A 26099-nucleotide genomic window follows, 5' to 3' on the forward strand; every position below is an offset into this window, starting at 1 on the left:
GTTCATTATAAGCCTTCCAAAAGGTACAATTTCGTCACCCAGGCAAAAAGTAGTTATAAACAGAGCTCTCAACCTACTTACTGCTGGTAGTTATTCACCTGTCAAAAACAGGCCTCCAAAATACATATACAACCGGGATTTGATCTCATATACAGTCAGTCTGGAGTTAGTAGCTAAATACAAGCTCGTAATTAGTAGTAGGAGTTGAGTTTCTGTTCCAAGTCCATTGCTCTATCAGCACATGCAGCACCTCCAAGCTTCCCAGTGGTGGCCATATGAAGACCAAGCATGCTTGGCATAGTCACAGCAGCTGAAACGCCATTCAGAATTCCCTATGCATGCTATTAGATGTGTTCTGCTCTGTTTAAATGCATGCACATGTGGCTTCTGGTTTTCCACTGTTTAATGTTCTAACAGGAATTTTGAAAAAACACAATGACAAAAACAAATCTCAAACTCCTACAGAAGAACTTCCCATTAGCTAAGAGAAAAGCTGTTGCAAGCAGGTAACATTCCAGCTAAAACAGTAACTCTACAGAGATTAAATTGGTAAATTTAATGCACAGAATATACACTTAATTGTGTTCTGGCAGGTGTTTACTGTAAAGGTATTCTTGGTCCCTCGACATGAGAGAATAAGTCCAAGGCCATTTAAGTAACAAAAGCAAAGTATTTATCTCCTCTTGATCCTTGCGGAACCAACCTTGTTACCATTTTTATAGCATGTACCTACTGCAAGACACACTCTTCCAAATGCATTAGCGCTAGCACATTGTGTTCGCTAAATATTTATTGATTGAAGAATATCTCAGAAAGAACTGATTGTTCTTTTGTATCGCCCATGTCCTCCATTTACATCTTTGCAGCATTACCTCATTCAGGAGCATTATCTTGCCTCTGGAATATTTCAGATTGCAACAATTCAGTACATAAGAAAGAGCAGTTAAAGAGCTACCAGTGGCTCCTCAAACCCTTGAAAAACAGATCCTTTTTTAAAAGAGAATTACGTTGAATCCACAATATCATATTGCTGTGCTTTTTAAATTGTTTATCACTGACAGTGTTTAAAACCCCCTCCCCCCAGCCTTTTTTTAAGGCCATGTTAAGGAAGACTTCAAGTCCTGTGTTACTTTAGCTATGATGCTTGTGTTTTTATAACCAAAACTGATTTCAGTTATGCAGGATAGAAACATAAGCACCTTTCCAGCAAAATCTCTCTTAAAGGACTGTTCCTGCTCAAATGGTGCTAGATGGAAGCTAAGTTTCTGTGTAAAGCTTTACCTAGGCATTCAGGTGTTCCTGGCAAGTAACAAAACCTGGGAGATATCAGCACTGGAAGCAATCCTGTACAGAACAAGCAGAAAACAGTCCTTCCACATCACCTAGGGCCCCAATCTAAAAACCACCCAAATGCAGCAATCTCGGGGTAGGGCAAGTGCTTGGATGGCAGGGTGCCCAGGAACCGCAGGGGCTGCGGCAGGAGGTGGCATCAGTTCAGTGGATGGTGCAACGCCCCCACCAAAACCTGCACTTGTCACAACACCAAAGGTACAGACTTCAAAATTGCACAGAAAAATGTCATTTCTCTGAACTGTCAAACTCCCCGTGCCTCCTTTTGCAAAAGAAAAAAAACGCATTAGAGAAAGCTTCTTGGCCAAACTCCTATGACATACCATCTTTTGCACCCCTATTTTCCAAGCAATCCCAGCAGGGATTCCTTTGCATTGCCTATCCTAGTGATACCTAAAGCGTAAGTAACTTTTAACAGATGACTGGAAGTGGGAAGTGCTGTCTACCCTTCACAACTGGTTTAACTGAGTCTGAAAGCAGCTGAGTGAGCTCTTCAAGGTTGGCAAGATCATAAAGGAGGCAGGAGCAGTTCCCAGGAGCCATAGTTCCATTCCCATGTTTGAAAGAAGACAAGCTTGAACAACTGGAAGAGGTATAGAGAGGGATATGTCAGGAGATGAAGGATTTTGCACATATGTATATAATCACATGTCTGACCTGTAAAATGAGAACAAAGTAGTCGACGGGCTTGTTTCGCTGGTAGAGGTAGTGTTCTGGGGCTTTCTTGTTCTTCTCATCGTATTTCAGCTCCTGGATGACGTTGGGATGTTTTAGCAGCCTGAGAAGGATCTTCTCTGACATCTGGGATGGACCAAATGCTTCTACTTCTATAACACAAGATACAACTTGGCATTACACTTCATATGCCTGGCAAGAAGTTAGCAATACTCGTTAATAAGCATTTGCCTATAAAAGGCACACAGATGCAGAGAGATCCATTATGGAATTGCAGGCTTCCTGTCTTTTGAGACTGTTAGATTTGTAAGGGGGGGGAAAAAAAACCAGGAATGCCCCACCTTTCATTACTGAAGTATTTTTCAAAACAACCAAAAACCATGTCTTCATCTGAAAGGGAAAAGAAAAAGGCAGTCTTGCCCTTGTGAGAGTTCAGAGTCACAGCTGTATAGGCCCACTGGAGAGTTGAATAAATGGAAGAACTTTATAATTGGGGCACAGAGAACCTTTGAATTTGTTTTTTCCTTCCTCAAAAAGGTATTAAAGTTACTGCATTTATTGCACTTAAAAAAAAAAAAATCACTGTTTGGGGCCTAGAAAGTTGCTCTAGATAGATGCTCTACATAAATCAAAGACATAATTGGGGCTACCATGGTTCATATGGGAAGAGTTACTCGAAGTGAGAGACAGTGCAGGTCAGTTCAAACCATGTGGGATTAATGCCTGACACACAGAACACATCCCCTATCCACTTGCTCTTCAGTGTTCCCAACAGGAGCTGTTTGAAGCGGAAAAGCTCATCCTTGTGTGGGAGGGTTAAGCCAGGGACGTTGAGATTTACACATGCAAATTGATAAGCTTTCCTATCACCTCATTTCAGAACAGGACTGTTAATGACCCCAGTACCTTTTATCTGCTAAAGATACTATTCTCAATTTAGAACAGAGAAACCAAAACCGTAGCTTTCAACTTATTTAGCAGTGGCTTCACAGACAGACCTGGATTTAAGCTACACAATCCTTTCATCCACAAAACAAGTAGAGAAGCAGCACTGTAAGACTATGTCTGTTGAGCAGGTGTTTAGGGAACTCCATCAAGTCTTGTACCACTACATGAATAACGCCTTGCTTGCTGTTAAATCCGCATCTTCCTGTTGAACTGCTTCCTTTCACCAAGGACATGCTCACATGCACATGAGCCGTAGGAGTCCAAGCCTTTTAAGGAATTACTGCCCCTCAGCTGAGATGTGATAACCGATCACGTACATGTTTCTTTCAAGTCACAGAGGCAAAATAAAGCATGAAGGTGGACTAGGAGCATCTAGGCAGGCAGTTACTGCATCTTAGAGGAGGGGAAGTACTAATTTCCAACTGGAGCTGGCAAACTTGAGACAAAACAACTTTATCACTTTCAACCCATGAATATATGTTGAACATAGCAGTGAAAGATGCCCGTCTGAAAGGCCTGCATGTGAGAAGTCTTTATATGTCAAAGAGAGACAGCACGAGCAATAGGAAGGTATGTTTTCCACAAGCTCTCCTGTTAACAGGTCTCATCTCTGAGGTGAAGGGACCAACTTTACGACGAAAGGCAGTATCAGCTGCAAGAAACCATTCAAGGCCCTGGCCTCTCTGCCAGACCGCCCACCCAAGGGCTAAAACATCAAGGTGTTCTGGGATGGAGACAACTGTCCTCTGAAACCTGAAGTCATCAACGGAGGTCACACAAGCCAGCCAGAAATCCATTTTAAAAAGTACAGTTCAACCGCCTGCGCGGTCTGCATTAAATGTGTCGGGAGAGTTTTTCACTTGGAGTCAAAAAGTCTCATGGAACGGGTTTAGACCTTCCTGCAAAAAGTCCAGCATCTCTTTCTGGAGAAGGCGCCAGAGTGCAATTACAGTCAGCTGGCCAGTGGTATCGAGTCCTCTTTGGTTTGTTCCCTGAGCTCTTCCTAATGGGTGTACTTGCTAGTCGTTAATCTGACGGACTCTAGACATGCAGTGCGGCACTTGGCATTCATCCTTACCTTTCAGACCAATTTAAAGTTACTGGTCCACCCCTGGTAAATGTCTCAGAGGGTTCATGCCGACACTGAACACAGGAGAGGAGAGAATTTAAAAAGAAAAACACAACAGTGGCATTATTTGTCACCCCACAATCCAGCCTCCCTTCCCGCCTGCACTGTCCCACCCACCTCACCGGCCTTAGCTGACAAACTGCCTCCGAGGCTCTGGCACGATCGCAAAAAAAGATAACCCACACTTGCCTGTTGCCAGGAACCGGTGCATTGCCAGGAGGAGCTGCGGTGATATTTTAACCTTCATCTCGCTGTCTGTCTGCTTGAAGGCAGAGAAGTCCTGTTTCCTGTCCCGATGAGCTACTTTCTTTTTTGTCTTGTTATCAGCTGGGGAAGGGAGGGTGGGAAAAGAAAGGAAGGAAGCGATTTCTGTTAGAACAGGGTCCAACATGAACCACACTGGATGGAGTCAGCCAGGACAGCCACCCAGAGCACAGGGTGCAGACAAACCCCTCTGCAGTACATACAAAGCCCTGCTCATTGGCAAGCAGCACAAACCAGAAAAAAAACAGCGAGCTGTGCTGCAGGCTTGTCTGGCTGTGAGCCCCTGTCCCACAGAGCCAGGCATCCACGGTCTCTGTCACTTCGCTGTCACTTCAATGGGGGCAAGGCCTCTGCTTGCAAACATCTAATTGCAGAGCGGCTTTGCATATTACACATAAGGTGCGTGCACATTTCCAGGTGGGGAGGAGGAGTCTTGCTCAGTGTTACTAACGATCAAAAGGTGTTGCTCTACAAGAATAACTGATAGCTACTTTTCTCATATACATTTCTTAGAAAACTCCCAGCAAGTACATAGACTAAATACACAATTACTTATTTCTTGTGCTGTACCATGGCTTCACTGACTCTTCATAGCTTTGGCAAAATCCACATGCCTTTGGTCCAAGTAACTCCCAATGTCTAGCATATGCAGTTTCTTTTGTCCTGTCCAAACTTCAGCAAAGGCTGGCAAGGTGTACAGGTGGGAATCTCTGGCCACTTCACAGGCACTGAAGCCAGAATGAAGTACAGAGTAGCTTTAGGAGTTCAGATATGGGAATTTGCCTGCTAGTGATCCTGGACTCCTCTCCTTTACTCAGCTAAGTACTTGCCACTTGGTTTGTCTGTGTCTTAAAACAGGCTCTGTGGTGGACGATACCCTTTTGTGAAAGGCAACAGGAAAGATGGAGTTGCAGAGGCACAAACAGCCCAGCTGTTATCATCTACCCGCTGAGCTAATCTGCCAAAACATCTAGGAAACCAGGTAAGCAGAGAGCTATAGGCATGTTGGGGTACGGTGTACATCAGTTCTGGGAAGAAGAGGTCTCTGCTCGGATGGCAGGATCTTGCTCTTCTCTGCTGACACAGTGCGTAAGGTGGCCTTGGCTACAAGCAGCAGAATGCTGTCCGACAGCTCTGAGCTCCACTGTATATTGCAGGAAACCCAAGTCTTGAGGCACTTACTGTGAGCCCCTCAGACCTGAGCCACAGCTCAGGTTCTAGGGCCTTAGTGGGGAAAAATACTGAAAACAGTATAGCTCCTTGTCTATCAGACCTCTAGACATAGGTTTAAAATGACTGGACTTTTGAGGGACCACAGGCAGTTCTGGTACATTGATTCACTGCAGAGAATTCGGGCAAGCACACAAAGAGGTGTAGGTGAAGCTAACATTGTGAAACCTCACGCATACTCCCAGGTAGCTGTTGCCAGATTTTGGGTTATGCATGCAAAGATGATTAAAGTGAGGTACCATAGCAAGGAAGCCACTGAGATCTGGAGTCCTGGAGGTGTCCAAATATATGCCACAGACTACATAAGGTTCAGAGCAGCTGAGTTTGGGGCTTGGAAATGCACAAGACTGGTAATTAACAGATTTCTAGAGAGATTTTCCCAAGTCACCTAGCCTTTTAAATATGAATAGATTTAGATCCTCAATTTCCCATGGACAAGCCTCCACTTTAGGACTATCACAGACTCAACAGCAATACTGTACTGATAGTAACATATCTACTCTGGATATCTAAAGCTCATTCTGTGAGCAGTGCAAATCAGAAAATTTGAGATACTTGTTCCCAAGCACATAGAGAAGAACAATGATGACCCATGCCCTTTTTCTTCTTTGAAACCAGAAGCCTCTTACCCTAGTAGTACTTTACAGGACCTGCACTACTTCAGGGACTGCAGTTTCTCTTCCAAAAGCGGGAATAGAAACCACCCAAGGGAGCGGTTACAGACTAAAAACAATCCCTGCCTTAGGAATATAGTCTGAGACAGGCCTTATCTGTACTTGCAGTTAAAGGAAAGATGGATACCAAAGCAATAGAAAGTGAATAGGAGGAAAGTCCCCCAGAAGCTCTCACTTACTCTTGTAAGAGGTAAGAAGAATAGAAACTGTGCTTTTTCTGAAAAGCTCAGAGAATGCTATTTTTTTACAACGCTGTGGCCGAGATGCTTTCTCACAAGGAGCTCCATCATTGCTCTCTTCAGGGAGGCAGAAATCACCACAAGTGCAAGTTTTGGCCCTGGGACAGGGAAACGTCTCTTCAGCAGGGCAGTAAAGCATCTCTGTATTTCTCCTGTGAATGAGCTGTACCACCGCAGGCTTCACATTACACTTCTGGTACCTGAAAACAGGGCCAGCATCACACGATGGGAGGATGCCTTAAATCTTTCCATCTGCATCAGTCATCAAGGTAAAAGACCCAGGCTCTTAATCAAATGACAGGTGATTTCAACTCCTCCTACTGTTTCTTTGGCAGCTTGTCCAGAAACCTTCCCCCATGAAAAATGTTACACAGTGAGAGCAGAGCCATACGGCTTAAAGCCATTATCTTGGCTTATTTTTGTAAGGGACGGTCTTAATTGTTCTTCGTCATCCAAACAACTTCTGAGCTTCTCGTAAGACATAGGAACCAAGGATTGGATGGTGACAGAAGTAATTGAATCTGGACCAGGTACTTCCTGTCTGTCCTTTCTACAGTAAGTTAGATGGAGACCCGGGTACTGAAGTTGCCTTGGCATGCTGAAGTGATCTCTGCTTACACAGTGCTGTGACACTGTTTGGTTCTGCAACATGAACAGTGCGATGCACGAGGGATACCCTCAGTATAACTTTTGGTGAGATATCAGCAAATATTGCAACTATCTTCAGTAGGTTCTGGGAATATTTAGACTTCTCCTTCAAATCAAAGGCAGCAAGGCTGACTGTGAGCTCCTGGGCTGAGAGAGAGAACTCAAGAAGAGAAGGGGTCCAAATACAAGTAAGGTTGTGATCTCTCTTGTAATATTCCTGAACTTCCAGGCCTGATGCAGAACACCACAAACAATTGCATGAATTTCCTTGAAGGAGCCAGCTTGGACTGGAGACAGCCTTAGAACAGGGAGTTCAAACTTCAGCTCACCCGTTCAGTTGGGCGGGCAGGCCGGCAGCAGGCTGACAGGCGCTGCAAATGCACCCAGTGTTCTGGGAAGGTTCTTGCTCTCTTCCTGTGCTCCTTTCTGTCCCTTTGTCCTTAGGACAGAGTAGACATCCGCAGAGAGCTCCAGACAAGAGAATGAGGACAAAAATATTTTATCAAATGGAAGTATGGTTCTGCATGGCACACAAGAACCATACAAGCACAGAGACAAGCAAATGCTTCAGATGTGCATCTATCAGATACTCCAGGAGAAGAAAGTCCAATGGCCAGAGGACTAGACTCCCTGACCCTGTGCCCATACTCAGTACCAGGATGCCCAGCCCAAGGCAGTCGGAGGCGGGTGCCAGAGTCTCACTCAGCACACACCCCCTGTCCCCCTCTCCCTCATCCCCCCAGGTGATGCACACACCCAGGCTGACAGCCTATGCCCCACACACTGCATAGGTCCTTTCACGTCTGTGAGTTTGTTCAGTTTTAAAAGAAAGGTTTAGGAATTAACTAGGTTACTTTTGCCAGTTCTTTTTGTCCCTAGCTGGGAAAACCAGGTTGCCCTGTGTACTACACATGTTTTGGCAACTGACAGAAAGTCAGCAGGACTAAACCTGAAGCTCTTAAGCAGCCTAAAATAGCTTCCCATAAGGATGCAGCTCCTGCAGCCTACTGGTGCTAGACAGCAGAAGGTTAGCAAGTCCACAGTCCTAATGACCAACAAGGTAAAAGCATAATTTTCTAACGGGTGGCAACCACCTTGGTATATCTAAAGATCAGATTCTAGCTACACAAAGCTCTGCTCTCCTGGCAAACGATACTGATGTACACCATGCCAATATCTGTAGGTCTTGCCAGACAAATCGGCATTGCACAGCGTTTTCTGTGTTGCTACACTGTCACTGGATGACAGGACAAACAATTTTTATTTCTGTAGCTCTGTGGTTTAAATGGGAGAAGCGATACAGAGTTTACTAGCACATATATTTAACATACCTGTTTTGACAGCTGTTTGGAAATAGGAATGTTCAGGTAAAATGTGGTCTTCCCCTCAGGGAAGTGACTTGCCAAGGCTAAAAAAAAATCATTAGGTGAAAGCTACTGCAGCTGCAGCAGTGCAGGTCTGTAACAAATGTGCCCCATGGCCTGGCACTGAACACCCCTGCTTGCCAGGGGTCGTATTTGCTCAGGCAGACTGCTGAACAGCACGCGGGTGAGGACATAAAAATGCAACGTAAGCTGATGCTTACAACCAGACTATTTATCCGCAACATGCAGAACACGTGCACAAGCATGTGTTAAGGTATTTCATCATTTGTAGAAAAATCCCAGATTTTATGTGGGGCAAACCCTCTCTGAATCTGTATGCGTGAAAAACAGCAGCATTCCAGTTGCACTAAGGGGATGATTAAACTCGTCTTCAATTAGAAAGACCTAAATAAGACAGGCCACCAGTCAAACCCGGGTCAGAACAGTGAACTCCATGTCCCTTAAGCAGACTCTGCAGTCTGAGGCCAATGCAGAACATACAGCTTTCTCTCTTGGGCCTCTGAGAAGGTCGAGAAATGCTCTCCCACCATGGCTAGGGCCATGGGAGTGCAGGGCAGATTCCTGTAGTGCATCAACTATGAAAAAATGCTCCAGCTTTCCAACACAAAGAGCCAAACGCACTGGCAGCTCTTCATCATGGCACTGGCTGAGATGTAGTCAGAGCCTACCTGTGTCATGACAGAAACCTCTTCTCTCCACCCCATCATCATCCCCAATACAAAGTCTCAGAAGTACTCAATCTATCCAGATATTGATAGGTTAGACATATTTAACAATTTTTCTTGTTCCCATCTTCTTCTCCTTGCTCCCAACATCACTGCAAGCCATAAGACATAGCAGACAAGAGCAATCTGAAGAAATACCACGTGTTTACTGGGCATGCAACCCTTAAGAAATTCAGCTGCAGAGCTTCAGCAGTGAGAGCAGCTTTCAGCAAAAACTATAAATATACAATTGCTTCTACCCCAACACAGTTCAAATGGATTTTCATGGAAACAGCAGAAAGGCACACCTCCAACACCAAGGTCAGCCATTTCATCAAATTTCAAGTTTCCATCAAAGCGAAACAAAACATTTTTAAAACTTCAGAACAAAGGCATAACAATGTGCCAAGATTTTTCATAAGGTCTACTTTTAAGTAAATACCTAGCATACAGCAAATCAGTCCAAAGGTTTCAAGCTGGCTTGGTCTGAGCTGAGCAAGCCAGCTTGGTCTTATAATGAACAGCATCAGAGAACTCTAGTACTAGATGGGGTTACCAGCACTGACACACTGATACCAACATCAAGAATGAGCTGCCTTAACATATCGTGGACAGTAAGGTACTTTCAGTAAATCCAAAGCATGATCCCATCACTACACCAATTGAAAGTGGTTACAGCATATCAGTCTGCCCAAATCCAAAACCTATCACATTTTCTGTGATCCTCACAGCTTCTCTGGATTTCTGCTCTCCCTTACTGCTACAGTTCCCTTCCATCTAAGCAGTGGAATGAACTCCAGTGTTTCATAAAGAAACTAGAAGTTCATCTTCATGGTACACAGCAGGAGTCACCCCCCAAAATTTCCTGCATCCTCCAGGAAACCTAGGAAGTGAAGTTTCCCTTCTGTTCTGAACCAGGAATTTTCAATAGTAAAACCTCCCTAGGAAGGACAGTTTCAAATGAACTCATGTTCACCAGCTCTATTTTGTTAATCTAGGAAGTCTTCAGATCGTAAAATTAAATTCTCATTTCCTTGCCCTCTAACACATTATTAATGGTCAAAGCTTTTTTTGTCCTGAAGAACAACACAGCATGATCTATGTGGTTTCTCTTAACAAAGAAGGGGGAAAAAAAAACATTGAAAAGCATATGCAATGTCTTTTCACTCATAGAAACACAGAAATATCTCAAAGGTGATGAGACAAAGATAGGATCTTTTTGGAGTATAAAAGAAAGTCTGAATTCATCCTGTAAAAGCATTGCGTTGTAACTGATTAGCCCAACAATTCCTTTGTGAAGGTATGAAAAGAAATTGATACTAACTGGACTTCTGTGATTTGCATAGTAATTAGATTGTTTAGCATATCGTAAAATACAGCTGTGATTTACATGAACCTTTGGGCACATAAATACTGGTAAAATACTGACCAGCTACAGAAAGTTGGTCAGGCAATAACAGTCTATTAGGAAAAGTAGAAGTATGTCTATCCCACAGTGTAAAGTGCTCACTTGGCATTTGGCTTGGAGGGAGGATAGAAGATGCTTGCATTGGCCTGAAAACGGTGCTGTAGAAACATTCAGATCCCTTTCATGAGGAAAGAAAAAGAAAGCAAAGGATAGCTGAACATTGCTAAAGATATTTGAAATTATTATTTCTATTATTTCTATTACAATAGAACCTAGAGACATCCTTGTGCTACATGCGAACACACAGTAAAAAATAGCATCTGCCAGCAAGTGATCAAAGCACAGATAAGACAGATGAAGAATGACAGAAAGGAAGTCCCATATGCACAGGCCAGACTGTGCAGACGGGAAGAGAAGTAAAGACACTTTAGGTAACTGGCCAAAGGCCAGACAAACTCTAAACTGGGGAAGAAAAGAGTACAGATCTCTCAAGTCCCAGGTTATGGCTGACCTGCAGCATCACCTCCCTCAACATATGTTAACACAAAGGAAGGAAGGAGCTGTACTGAGTGATAAAAAGAGGAGTCATTTAGGACATGCTGGTTTTCAGCCCTGAAGACGACTTTCCATTCTCAGGTTTCCTGAATGAGTGACAGAGATAGACTCCAAAGATACTCCATTCCCCTTCCTCGAGGCATGGTATTTGCCTGCCTTCTTGCTAAGGTATGGTAGTACATGGACTGCAGGCCCTCAAGGCAGAGAGAGGTTAGGGAAAAATGTGGGAGGTTGTGAGCACTGCAACAAAAAGGTTTAACAAGGCCACTGTGGTGGAGAACAGCTAGCAGGAGAGACCAGACTGTTACAGATGTAAACCTTCTTGATGGAAGGGTCAAATAAAGAAACTTGTTCTGTTTCTGAATTAATACAGCATAACGGGGTGAGGTGCCCATGCTGCAAAACCAAAAATTATTTTGACCATCTGAGGGATCTGCAGGGCATTTGACCATTGAGATTTTAAATCAGTAACTTAAAATCTCTCAAACACAGCTATTAAAGAAAACTGCTGCTAGACAGAGTCTTCCCCCTCGTCTATAAACAAAGTGCAAATGTTTCTACTCACTGTATAGATCTGTTTCATCCAGAATTTCAGATTTGATGATCTCTTCAATCACATCTTCTAAAGTGACAATTCCCAGGACTTCATAAAAAGGATCTCCTTCTCCTTCATTGTTTACTCTTTGTACTATAGCCAGGTGAGACTTGCCTGCAAGGAGACAGATCAGCAATTTAGACATTTTAGAAATCCCTGAAAGATCTAAAATTATAGCAGAATGATAGACACACAGGTATAAATAAAACCACAAAAAGGTTGGTGTCACAGACTTCATGAAAGAAGAGGCAAAGTTTAACAGATACTTAAAATCATAATCTGATTTCTGTCTGAGAAATGCATTCCTGGGTCACATAAATGCACTTAATGCACTAAAGGAGAATAGCTAAAGAGATCAGTGTTCTCTTTCTAATGTCTTTCCCAGTGAAACCGTCACCCTGGCATTGAACTCATTATCTTGTTGACGGTTGTTCCACTTCTTGTCTAATGCATTGGCGGAGGAAAACCAGGCTGGAGCCCTCCTTTGCAGCCAGCTCCCATGGATGCTCTCCTCCAGCTTGGAAACAACAGCAACAATGGCCAAACCACAGGAGCACGTGGACAGGGTAGAGCTGGGGAGAAGAGGTCAGCCCAATCCACGAGTTTTTCTTTTTCTTCTCCCTCCCTCAAAAATAATTTATTTAGACATGTTCCATACAGAGCAGGGGCTTATTTAGGAATTAATTAATTAAGATATTCAAAGTGACACTGTCTGATCAACAAAGAGAAAAGCTAAGACGAGCTGTACTAGCGGCTCTAAAGATCCCTGAGCTCTGCATCATTCACAGTGTATTCTATAACTCCTAAAGTCCTTTCTGCCACAGGAATAATAAATAAATAAATAAATAAATAAATAAATAAATTAATAATAATAATAATAATAATAATAATAATAATAATAATAATAATAATAATAATAATATCATGACCCTTTGAATCCGCTTTGATATCTTTGGTTGCCAGTTTCCCTAGCTGCCATTGAAAGCCAGTGCTTTGCAAAGCTGCAAAAAAAGTACCATGCATTCAAAGGGTTCACCAAATACAAGTGGCATTTTGAAGTATAAATACAGCAGATACCGATATGCTTTCTGAACTGTCAGGGGGTAAGCAACATTGTTTCATATTCTTCTTTGCTAGTCTCAAAAATGATACTTATCCCCATCCGTGGAAGATAACCAAAATAGTTCAACTTTGCTTAAACCCCTTTATAGGCAATAATGTCTGCATGTTTTAAGATTCAGATTATTAGACTAACAAGCATTCAAACTATTCCAACCCAGACTTACTCATGCTTAAAGAATGAAAATAGCCCCAACAAATTAGACGAGGGAGGAAAACTTATCAACTACTGATATAAACATTGCATCAGGTCAAGTCAATTCACTTTGGTAAGTTTTTCACATCTGCTTTCCCAGGGACCCAACATAAGCAGTTAAAAACAAATTCTTAGTGAATGCTGTCTGTCGAAAGTTAAATTCTTTTGCTATTCCCAGCTTGTGATCATTTAAAAGGAATTTTCCAAAGCAGGGTCTAATATTAGACTCAAAATGAAGTTTCCATTCCACTTAGGCGATATTCTCACCAAAGTAACTACTGCATAATCTGATTGTCTTGGAGCTACTCGTTTAGATGCAGATGGACATACTTTAAATACCAACTCCACAGCACTGCTGAGTCTTATCTTGAGGAGACCTTATTCTACAGTGAATTAATAGAAAGATGATTTGTGATTTTAAAGGATCAGCATTCACATTGTACTGAAAGTCTTTCACTGTGCCAGGTTTTATTTCTTTGCATTCCTTGCAGGACTTCCAGCTCTTTTTACCGCTCAATATACAGTATTTAAAAAAAAAAAAAAACAACCACAAAAAAACCCCACAAAAAAAACCCAAAAAAACCCAAACCAAACAAGTGACTTCATAAAAACACGAAAATTTTAAGTACTGTTATCATTGCTGTTCCCCTGAAATATATTACTCCAATTATATCCTTTCAATATAGCAATGTTCAGGAAGAACTGTAGCACAAAAAAATGTCACACGGACAAACCAAATATCGTAATTTATTTCCCAGCACCCGCTCAGATATTAGTATATTTGCTTTCAAGTCAAAAGGCATAACTCCTTCAAGAACCACTTCTATCACAGACCAGAGCAGCTCATTTGCACATGCTCATTCAGATGCTAATTCCCGGGGATCACCAGTCTCACACAGCCTTCTTCTCCACTTCCGTACTGCCTATGATAAAGCTGACCTAAGTGATAAAATTTTACATTTTTAAGAGGGCAGTCTTTCTAACAGTGGAGTCCTGGACATGTCTGCAATGGGAGAGATTAATGGAAATGGACTGGGGAAGGACATGAGGGGCTGTAATACCATGGGAGGTTGTGCACAGCTTTCAGCCACAAAACCAGTTACGTGCCCTTTCCACGGGGGTGGTCCCCATCAAGAATTTAGGATCACTGAAATATGTTACGCTCTCCCCATTTTAGCAGCCACAGCACTCTGATCTGACCAACAGTACCTAATGTGAGACAAGTGACCAAAATCTGTACCAACTACCACTCTCTTACACAACGTGACCTGATAAGGAATTAGTTACGGATGGGTATCAGACATTTTGCACTTTCTACAATGAAAAAGAAGGCTAGAAACATTTTGTCTGGCTCTGCCATAATCTCTGATTTCTAGGGTTTTTATTTATCACCCACAGTATCGAGACCATTGAAACCTGTCATAGTTTCAAATATCATTGGACTTTTTGGTGGGTAGATCGATGTTCAGCTTCTACCTTCATTACTAAAACTATATGTTGCAGAGAGTTTATCTGTTGAAAATTGATAAATTACCCAAACACAGGCTGACGCTAACCTTTCTTTCCTCTTGACTGTCAAGTGTTCCTGTTCCTGACTTTCATGAACCCATCACTTTTCTGGGGTCAGATGAATTTAAGCCAGTCTAATCGGGCTGCCTCTAAAAGGCTGCCTTTTGCTCCCAAAGTCTTCTTCCTTTGCATTGACTCCAATGCTCATGCAGTCACTTGATGAGACAGACCAATTCTGAAAATTACATTTCTTGGGTCTTTGCAACTTAATTTTGATCCAGATCCAATAATTTGCCAGAAATCAGACAGTGGAACAAGCATCAGCGCTGGTGACAGAGGTATCACGAAGATCCATTCCTGGACTGGCTGCCCTCTCAGACAGCTGCATAGATGACTGCAAAATACCCTCCACGTATGGAAGTAATCAAGGCAGAAAAGGCTAAAGGAAAAACCAGAAGAGTGCAAAGACTTCTTTATACATTGTAAAAGAGCACAACACAGCATGTGCCCAACTTTAAAGGTGGCCTGTGAGTAAAGTAATTACTCCTCCGAGTGTTTTAAATAGAAATTGGCTACAGCTTTATTCAAAGACTTTATCAGGCCACTGGTATTTGTCATACCGTTTTATTTAACTGAGAAAGAGAGGTTTCAACTGTATTTTCCACTGCTAAGGACATACAACACATACCCAACAAGGAGCTGAATAAAGTAAATGTCCAGGTAAGGAAACCTGGACTGTCGATAGTATTCCTAGGGCTTTGAGAGCAGAACACAAATTAGAGAGAGCAAGTGTCCATGGAAATTATATAAATAATTTCTATACTTCACTGATTTTCTGGCCACGGTCTCTAACCACATTACATCTATGGCATTAATCTTTCTTTAATCACTTGTTTTAAGTGTTGATACAATGAGATTTAGCAAGCAGGCAGCTCTGCAGCACTGCCAGATCTGATGATAAAGGCAGAAATGACCTGAGTGATGTGTAATAAGCAGCACCAGGAGAGAACTGCGGGCAGCGCTCTGACCCACAACTCCTCTGTGGCCATAGGCAGGCAGCGTTTGCTTTCTGCCCCAGCTTCCCCCATCCACAGTCGCTGCCAGTAACATCAGCAAGAGCCTATGGAGCTCATACACGTACACAGCTTGAGACACACGTTATGACAAATGTTAATCTGTTAGTTACATTCACAGGCAACTACAGCATCAAGGAGTTTTGTTAAAAGCAAATCCAGTCTCATCCCATTGCTCAAAATCTTGCCACTCAGCTTGGATTTTGCTCTGTACCGCAACTTCTGATTAATTTGTTAAGCTAAATAAGAAGCATGAAGATGCTTAGTGAAATCCACATGAGTCCGCGAACCTAGAATGAGCTCCTGAGAGTCCATGTGATTGACTGACCATGCAGAACAGCGCTGGAAGAAATGCCTGAAATACTGATTCTCTTACAGTACCTTGACCATTCCTTGAAAAAGATATGGAAAAAAAAATTTTCACCTTTTGATCCCAACTGAGGCATTTATACCTTTAGAGCAAGGACCTCAAGAATATTGCCATGCAGTTCAAACTAGAGATGAAAACGTATGACCAAGTTCAACATCTGCTCTGGTCAGTACAGAGGGTCTTGTCTACATGAAGAGTTTTGCCATATGAACAGAGCTGTACCCACACCACTCTCACATGCCACTTCCCTACTGACACACAGGCGGAAGAAATGGGCTGACAGGAACATTACAAAGTTCAATAAATGCAAATGCAAAGTCATGAACCTGGTACAAAATAATCCCCATGCATTTGTACTGGGGACTGACTGGCTGGGTCTGCAGAAAAGGACTTCACAGTCCTGGTGGACAAACTACATGAGTCAGCAGTGTGTCCTTGCAGCAAAGCAAGCTAACTGCATACTGACTACATTAGTACATGTGCAGCTGGCAGGTCAAGGGAAGGGATTATTCCCCTCTATTTGGCACTTGTGAGACTGCACCTGGAGTACTGGTGTCCGGTTTGGGGTTCTCCAGTACAAGAAAGACATTGACAAACTGAAGCAATTCCAGTGGATGGATGCTAAGATGGTCAGGCTGGAGCCCACGATGCACAAGGAAAACCAGAGGGGGCTGCATTGGTTCAGTCTTGCAAAGAAAAGTCTGAAAGAGGAGTCTTAAAAGTCTTTACGTACCTCATAGCAGGCTACAGAGAAGACAAAGCTAGATTCTTCTTGGAGCTAGATACTGATGGGACAAGAGGCAATGAACACAAGTTTCAAAAATGGAAACTCTCCTTGAATAAGGAAAACTTGTTCCTCAGGAGGGTGGTCAAACACTGGAACAGGGGTCCAGAGGGTCTGTGAAATGTCCATCTTTGGAGGTATTCAAAACTCAGTGACCTGAGCCAACTTCAAAGGCAGCCTGCTCCAAAGAGGGTGTTTAACCAGTTGACCTCCAGAAGTCCCTTCCTAAATTATCCTGTGATTCTAAGAGACTTTGAAGGGAGGCCTGACTGAAATCCCAGCCCAAACTTCATTTCTGACTTTTCATTCCTGAATTTCTGCTTAGGAACCTAAAAAAATTGCAAAATTTTCAGTACATAAGGATGACATGTAAAGACAGCAAGTAAGTTTTGCTGATCTGGAATGCCACAATATGGCCTTGTATGTGACCAAAAGTAATAGCAAAATGACACTACTAACCAGACTATGCTGCAGAAAATTATAATACTGCTGGCATAGCTTTAAAGCAAAAGAGAGATCTCAGGAAGTAAATGGTCCAACAGCAGAGGTGTAACTCAGGGGCTCTGAGCAGTGAGCAACAACCTAAACGTGACGTGTATAAGCTTACATCATGAGTGAGCAACTAGAGTTGCCTCTATTTTTGCAGAAGGAGGTTTATGAACTTAGTAAGTGAGAAGATTTGTATGTGTTATTTCCCCCACGCACGAAGCAAATCTCACTAAAGGCCCTCAGTTTCCTTATTAACAAAAAAAATCAGTGCTAAATCAAAGCTATAGTAGACATTTATAAAGCAGAAGATTCCTGTTAAGTCATTTTGTGGTAAAACTAGAATCAGGCTAGTCCATTTTTGTTAAAAGCAGTAATCTGAGTCTATTTGCTGTTGGTGAGTGCCCTGGAACACTAAGCTATAACCTGTTTAATATGCCTACAATGACATGGAGAAAAATCCCAGGAGGTGTTTAGCTGCCCTTGAATTTGCTAACTAAACTAATGATCTGTGCTTCTGAAAGATCTCCCGGTTTATTCTTATGCGACTGTTTTGGTTTTGACTGATTTCTACAAAAGGTAAACAATTTTGTCTGTCACTGAGATTCACAGGTTGAACAATACATTATGCAAAACAATAAATTTTAAAATGTGCTGTATAATTTAACCATTAAAAACAACTCCCTCTAGAATAGCACTGGCTTGCAAGCAATTATACCTAAGTAGCAAGTGTTTTCCTAAATTTCTTTTCTGCAGCACAGTTCAAGGACATTAAATCTCTCTTCTATTAGCAGAAATTTGCATTCATGCTGTTTGCTTTTACACTTTGATAATTTTCAATGGGGAATCACACTGCTACTTTCTCCCCCACCACCACTAACTGGTGTACGCTGCCTTTGGATACACAACGCAAGGCTGCTCACAGAATCAAGAGAAACCCAAAACTTCTGCACAAACATAATCTAGATTTAGACTAGGCTTTTTAGATCCTATTCTTCTCAGCAACAAAACACACAATTTTTTAATATATATGTGGGAAGGGAACCCAATAACTAACATTATTTAATACAGCTACATGAAACTCATCCAGACCCTCAAGGAAATGAGTGAAAGTATCAGCACAACCACAGGGAATACGGTGATTCTTCGCCTTTAAACTGGAGAGCTTACAGTCTCGTACAAACATTAACTAGAAACCACATCAGCCTTCACAGGAAAATAAAAATGTAGCGCTTTAAATAGATTCTTTGTGTTAAAGCCCATTTTAGTGGGAGGACACCAAAAAAAGGAAAAATTAGGGAGAGTTTCAGAATGACTTCCTGACAGTGAATTGTATTTGTAAGGAATACTTTCCCAAGGGAAATGGCAGAAGCTCAGTTACTTGTAACTTTGAAAACTCGAAGGATGAAGCTCCTAGAAAGGACTCAATAATTCTGTGCTGCCCCATGGCAGATGGAAGAGAAGCGATGAGCTAACATTTTCCATCTCCAGCAGCCTATCACTTGGTGTAGGCGCTCCAACTCAACTGCTACTGCCCACCCTTCAATCCATTCTGGTCAGACCTTGGTAAGAAGCACACTGTAAATTACACTTTGCTGCTGCTTCTAAGAGTGACAGCATAACTCCAGAAAGCTGCTACCTGCTGCAGCTTTACATGCAACTGAACTGAACCTGGCAACAAACTCAGATCAGAAGCTGAGAAGTCACCATAGGTCCATGAGAAAAAGAAATTAGCTGGGAACCAGAAATAATTTGAGAGTAAGGAAAAAGGTCATTTCAACTCAGAGCTCTGCTATCGAAGTGGAAACCTTAGGGAAGAATCAGGAGAAGTAAGAACATTTAGGGAAAACTATACACCAGGTGTAGGCAGGCAACAAGAGTCAAACTAAAGAGTGGAGAGGAAAAGTTTCAGAAACTCCTTGAACGTTAGCAATGATTCCCTTGCCATGGACAGTGTGCCAATGCTTCCCAGTCATGCAGTCCTTATCCAGTAGGGCATTTGGTCTGGATATGGCTGGGACTGACAACAACCAGGGTCCACGGGGGTGTAAAACGCACACCACTAGCTGGGCTGCTCTGTGTTGGCCAGAACATCTGATTTCAACTTGGTAAATGGACAGACGCAAGCTGCTTCTGAAAACCGGAAGCTAATGCCCTAGAGAAGCTTCCACTGGATCCGAAGTAGGAGAGGAAGAGATGGAAAACGTAATGCTTTAGAGAGAAAGCTCTTCTGAAAGCAAAGTGGTTTTTGACACCCCTCTGAGGCTCTAACCTGAGTACAAGGTTGTTGTATCAGGACACTGCTGGCTTGAGATTGAGAAACAGGCTGGAAGTTTAAAAAACAAATCAAGGAAGCACTTCAGGGAGTGCAGCAAAGTAAAGTTGAGAGAAAAGGTGGCAACAATGAGAAGAGAAAATATTGAGTCTGGAGAGAGACCTATGACTATTTGGGCTAACGCAGAATAAAAAATTCAGATAAAATTTAAGCAAGCAAACAGAATACTGAAGTCATTCTTGGTCATGGTTCAAGTCTTCCACATTAGATTCATAAAATACTGAAGTGTGACTTATGCTGATGTGATTGCCCCCGTGCCTCCACTTCCCAAGGCAAGTAATGACCTTTTGGAAAGAAGTGTAAGAAATGCATCTCCTAACTGACTTGAACCTCCACAGCATGGTCAACAAGGATTTTTTCTTAGTGTTCAAGAACCCTAAAAAGGAGCCATGCTAGTTTTATTACTTCGCTGTTTGCTCAAGACTGTCCATACTGATTTCAGCATTCCTCAGGGATGAAGAGCAGGCACCAGCCAGCAAAAATGCAGCCAGCAGAGGGAGCGCAAAACCTTGGGTTTGCTGAACTCAAAGCTCCAGGTCCTCACCAGACCTCAGTCCAGCAGTGAGCAGATGGAGAGGAGAGGTCCCAGATTCTGGCATTGGTGGGGTCTGGGTGCTGGCCTGCTGCTGAACCCAGGCAGATCTCCTTCGAGAGATGTATACTTCAGCCTGGGACGCCACAGCAATGACCAACATCTGCCATGGCCTGTTCAGTGTCTCCTGGAGCTTTGCATTGCTGCTATGACTTGTGCCCACCCTACCTTCCTCTCTCTCCCCTACCCAAGGGGGGGACAATGTCTTGAGCCCTTCATTAAGGGCACAGGAGAGAAACTGTCACCTCGTTAGTCTCCTCCACCGCTCCACCTGTCCAACAAGGCTGCTTCCGCTATTTAGTTAATCCACTAAATAAAACCAAGAACATCAAGAGATGTTTATGGGCAACAAAAATAGAAGTCAACCCAAAACAATGATGAACTCGAATGACTTTCATGTTCAGGTAACCAAAACATGACACCAACAGAAACAATAGCCTCGTTCTCTATCATCACAGTCAAAAATCCTACTGATCTAATCCTCCCTCAAATCCTGCCTCCTTCAATTCCTAGAACAAACTGAGTTTAATTTGGGGAGCTTCTAGATTTTAGCATCTACACGATGACATTTTAAATCCCACAAAGGTAAAGTACTAGAAGGCACAACAGAAACATGTTTGGACATTAGGAGGAGGTTAGCTGAGGCCAGCGTGCTTACATAAGGAACTAAACTGTGCTGAGAGCAAAGCATATGAGCTGAAAAGGAAAAGCAGCATCTTGGGACTGTGGGTTGTGAAAGGAACTGGGGGCTGGATACATTATCTTTTTTTTATTACCATCATCAGCTCCTGTAGTTTACTTTTAGCTCACTATTTAGGACACAAATTTAAAAGGGTTCTTGTGTTACCAATATCTTAGATCATTAATATTCTATTTTAATGACCTGTTTTACTTCAGGCCATTTATATCACATGCAGTTTGCAATTCCACCAGCTCAAAACCCCGGCTGGTTGAAGGCACCGTGAGATTTTTCAAGCTCAGCACAGGGCTTTCTAATTTATACTGGGGCAGGAGCCAGGGGAAGCTTAACAAAGAACTACCCGGTTAACTCTCTAAATGGGTGACAACATCCTTCCCCCAGCAGGATTTATACAACCCCAGAACCACTTACGTGTGCGCACTTTCACAGCGAGTGAAGCTGTGGGATAAACACGCCTGTGAACACAACCAGCGCCAGTGACCTTGACTTCACACGAGCGCAGGACGGGGGCCGTGTGAGCACTCGCGCTCTGATGCTGCACATTTGTTTCTCCAAAATGTAACACAGGGCACACCAATTCACGCACCGTGCTGGGGCAGCTGCTGTTACAGTCCAACTTCCAACCACTTCATCAGAAAACGAAGGATACCGCAGTAATTTGAAGGCACGGGAAACACAACCTTCTTCTCGCAGTGGCTTTTTGTTTGGATCAGGTCCCACGAGGTGTAACGATGCAAGAATGGCAGCCGCAGAACTGTGTTTCACACTGTCAGCAAATTCAATGGGAAGGGGGGAATATCCTCTGGCTGGAAAGTGACTCTTTTAGAGACTAAAGGTATGGCAGATCTAAACATAGCAAAGTGTCAAGACAGACCCAAAGCCATGGATCAGAGAACCTCAACTAGAGTGACTATTTCCAACCCTCTGAAGCCGCCAGCATCATCTTCACTTTGTTTTGGTGCAATTTTAGCTAACAGCACAGAGCAGAGGTGAATCCTGAACCCATGCCTCTTCAGTGAGAACATATACAGATCAACAGTTATGGATGGGGAGATGGGGGTGTGTGGAATCATTTAAACCACCCAAAGACATGCTGAAACTTCTGACACAACAGCAAACAGACACAAGAGCACCTGTGATTTCAGAACTGGGCATCACAGATACCTAACTGCCTGCAAAGTGCAGGTTTTTTGCAAAATACTAATACAATAATCTTTAGAGGGGGAAAAACCCATGATTTTGCATTTTGCTAAGGATTTAAGTAGATTTTATCTTGATGACATGTTACTTTAGAAGCCTGTCATGCAGAGAGGCCAAAAGAACTAGTTCAAATGCTGACTCAGCATCTCCAGGAAAAGGAAAGATTACAGTAAATTGCCTTGTTTGAAAGAGTAACAATACCGATGGGACATTTGAATGCATTCTTAGAATGACTGGCTTTGCTCCTAGGAGTTTCAAGTACTCATATATGTAAGATAGTCAAGTGAACTAGTAATATAGCATCACCTTTCCATCCACACAAGGCAAGATTAATTTTCTCAAAAATAGTATTACTGGGTCAGATTTTAGAAATGGAGACTTCAAAGATCAATCTCTGTGGCAATTACACTATGAATATTTTTAATTACTGACTTTATAAAGTAACTTTTTCAAGTTTCCATCTGTGAACAACCACCTAACTGGTGTTTCTCTGGACTACTCTCTGGTAGGCTGAGTTTGCCCAGAGCTCTTGAAAGAGGAAGGAAACCTCTCAGATAAGACAGCAAAGCCTCACTCCTCCAGCAACAGCCACTGGAGAGAACTGGAGATAAGGTGAAGAGGTAGCCTTGCCCCTTGAGCAACAAGACACTGGAGATAAAATGAAGAGGAGAAAAGGAGTCTAAAGCAGGAGACTGTGAATTTGTGAACTTGCCACCACTGTTTTTCCTGTGATGAAGAGTTCCTTTACTCCAGAAGACTAATGTTCAACAGGATCTACCCAGATCGTAAAGAAAATCAGTTTGGAGCCAAGACCACAGTCCATAATGAGTAACCAACAGCAGCTGCCTTTCATAGGTCTACTTTACCATTCTTTTAAGCAACTCCTTGATTTATTCCAGGTGAACCTGTCTCCATATTTTACTAAAATATTTTGCTACAGTATTTATCACAATTTTCCTAACCCAATGACAGAGACATTAAGCACGGCATTTGAGGAAGCAAGATGACAATAGAAAAAATTAGTGGAATGGCTGCTCATTGTTTTATTTTAAAATTCAGGCCAAAATTATTTCAAAGACGGCACATAAATCAGGGTAGATCAACAGCTTTCCAACTGCTGGGTGTGGATGACAGGGGATGACATGTGACTCACACCTACATTACAATATTATTCAAATTCTTCTTGTCAAATATTTACCATAAAGTGAAGAGATGTGATATTTTAGTGACGTTAACAGGAGTTCTGCCAGGATGGTATTTCTTTCATGATCTGCCTGTTTAGCTCAGGGAAGGTGTAGTGGAGCCAACCCTATTTTCTTTGGTGTTCTACAGAAGTCTCTATCATTATTTTAGCCCCACCCAAAACAAATCTGAACATATTTGCTCCCAAATGACCTGAGTGCTTAGCTTTAATATCACTGACTTCTGGGACTTCGTTTATTTTGACAATTTTACTCCAGAACAAGCTTTGTGGCATACCTTCTCATAAGTAACAGGACTTTTGATCTAAGCAGAACGCTTTTTCATTCAGTCTCCTCTGGCAAGGGACAGACCTCTATCGTCTCTTTAAGACTGTTCACCTTGTTTGTAAATGTGTGTGTCAGTGCATCTCTATGATATTATCTAAGCCTAGGCTCCCACATTTTTCTACTAACACCGTGTAACAGCATTGCATTAAGGTATCTCAGGACAGCAAGAGCTCACAAGGGTCCATTTGAATAATCTGCTACATACGGCTACGATCCACTGACCTGATGTACCCAACTCCTTCTGCAACACCCTGGTGAGAGTTACGGTAAAGCACAACTCCACTAGCTAGGGAAACAACCTCCATTACCATGGTTGAACCCACTGGCGCAGGTCAAATTCGCTTCCCTTGTGAGGGCAGAGGGGGATTAAAACTCAAGCAACCCACACAGCTTTGCCTACAAATCTGTGCCCACACTAAGAGCGCTTGCACAGTGCACAATACCAGCTTCCCTAAAACCCTCTGACCACGGAAATAGCCTCAGAGCCATGGTGTCCTATTGTCGTGACTTCTGCCTTCCATTTGTTTATTTTTAGCTAGGATTAGGCTGAATTCTTCTACATCCCAATAAACACTAAAGTAAACCAGCTCGAACTTCTGCTAGAAAAGACATGGGCAACTAGGTCACACAGCATACACACGCACACTTCACTGTTATTTTCCGTGACCGCTTGTAAATCCAAACATTCTGGGTATGCCCATACAAAAACATCAACATGAACCCCAACCAGAAAACTAGTCTACTAGGCTCTGAGGACTTGCCCTTAAATCTATAGTGTAAACAACAGTATTTATCTAGCATATTAACAATAGCAGGACGGAAGTGTGTCGCTCTGTGTGGTTCACAGGAGAATATCCAAGGACTGGGGCATGAGAGAGTTTGGAAAAGCTAAAGATTCACAGCCATATACGTATATATATGGGGGGTTTGTTGTTTGTTTGTTTGTTTTTAAAACAGATGGCCCTAACATTTCGTATCTTTCCCCACTGCAACACCCTCACTTTCCCCTGTTGATCTACTACTGCAATAGCAACACATCTGCACCTTTTTTCCCCCCAGAGCCTTTCTTGGGGCTCACAATGCTCCTGGGCTTCTTCCTGCACCTTCCGCCGTGGAGGGAAAGGTCCCTCCAAAAATGCAGCCACTGGCCAGGTGATGCTGCTTTCACCGAACAGGTCAGGGCTGAGCTTTCATCTCTACCTCGGAAGGAGCAAAAGGAAAAATTTCCTCTATTACCCACACACCACGTTTTCATGAAACTTAGAGAAACATGGTATTTCTGACTTAGTTCTAACTCAGTGACTTTCAAAGCTATGGAGGACTAGGACAGGTAAGGAAAAAAATAAACAACAAACTGACAAAACCCAAAACAACAACAAAAAACCAAACAAAAAAAACCAACCAGACCAGAAAAACCCCCAAGAAATCCCCCCCCCCCAAGCAACCTCCCCCACTGCACTACCAGCGCAGACCCTATGCCAGCCCCCCAAATGACAGGAGACAACAAACTTCAAAATACTGCTATGACTTCCACTTGCAGGTAAGAGGCTGTCATTCCGTCACAACAAAGTAAAGAAAAAAAACCCCAAATTTGCTAGAAAGCCATGAATAAAAGTGGTTATATAAAACCCTACTTTATACTGCACACAATTTATTTACACGAAACACCATGTATTTCCAAGTAGAGCTCAAATACACATTTAGTCTAAATAAGATGGACTACGTATGATCTACTGCTCTTCCGCTTTACGCACGCCAGGTTAAAACACGTGAAGGTCCCTGTCCTTCCAGGCCTTGCAGAAGCCGGGAGCCCGGCTATGCACACTGCATCGCTGTCCTTACAAGGGTTAGACAAACAGACCAGCAAACCCTGGCGAAAAGGAAATGCATTTTGAGTTCACAGTGGGGCTATCAATTGGCTATTTCTGTAGTGCCTGCATCTAAAAAAAGATCCAGTTCACACAAGTAGCTATTTTACCTTACTGTCCCACAAGATCTAAATGCATTTTTTCCGATTACACTTTCCCACCATAAAATACACGACAAAATGTGACAAATATTTTTAAATATTCCTATGAAAGCATTTTGCTTATATATAGAAACATGAGTATATATGGAAACATACAAAACTCCATGTTTATATATAGATGTCTCCTCACTGTATAACTAATATTAGTTCATGGAACTGAAGTCACACACAACAACAACAAAAAAATGAATTAAAGTTCCAGTAAGCTTTGCCATGAAGCAGACAAAGCAGAAAAAAAACCCTCTTGGATTTATGATAATCGCTGTATGAAAAGCTGAATGGTAAATTCCCTTGAGAACTTCTCTGACACAAGAAATACACAACAAAATAAACAAACTAGGAGACAAGTCCAAGAGGCTTACTGAAGAGACAT

General features: G+C 42.5%; 1 protein-coding gene across 1 annotated transcript in view; it reads right to left on the reverse strand.

Moving 5' to 3' along the window:
* Positions 1-26099, reverse strand: part of CNNM2 (cyclin and CBS domain divalent metal cation transport mediator 2) — a 122352-nt gene that overhangs the window by 11918 nt on the left and 84335 nt on the right. Inside the window, exons 2-4 of the mRNA XM_075717371.1 lie at positions 11775-11918; positions 4292-4429; positions 2008-2177 (exon numbers count right to left, since the gene is read on the reverse strand). Coding sequence (XP_075573486.1) covers positions 2008-2177; positions 4292-4429; positions 11775-11918 — 452 coding nt within the window. The remainder of the gene's footprint in view (positions 1-2007; positions 2178-4291; positions 4430-11774; positions 11919-26099) is intronic.

Source organism: Pelecanus crispus, chromosome 10, assembly GCF_030463565.1.
Source record: "Pelecanus crispus isolate bPelCri1 chromosome 10, bPelCri1.pri, whole genome shotgun sequence".
NCBI lineage: Eukaryota > Metazoa > Chordata > Aves > Pelecaniformes > Pelecanidae > Pelecanus > Pelecanus crispus.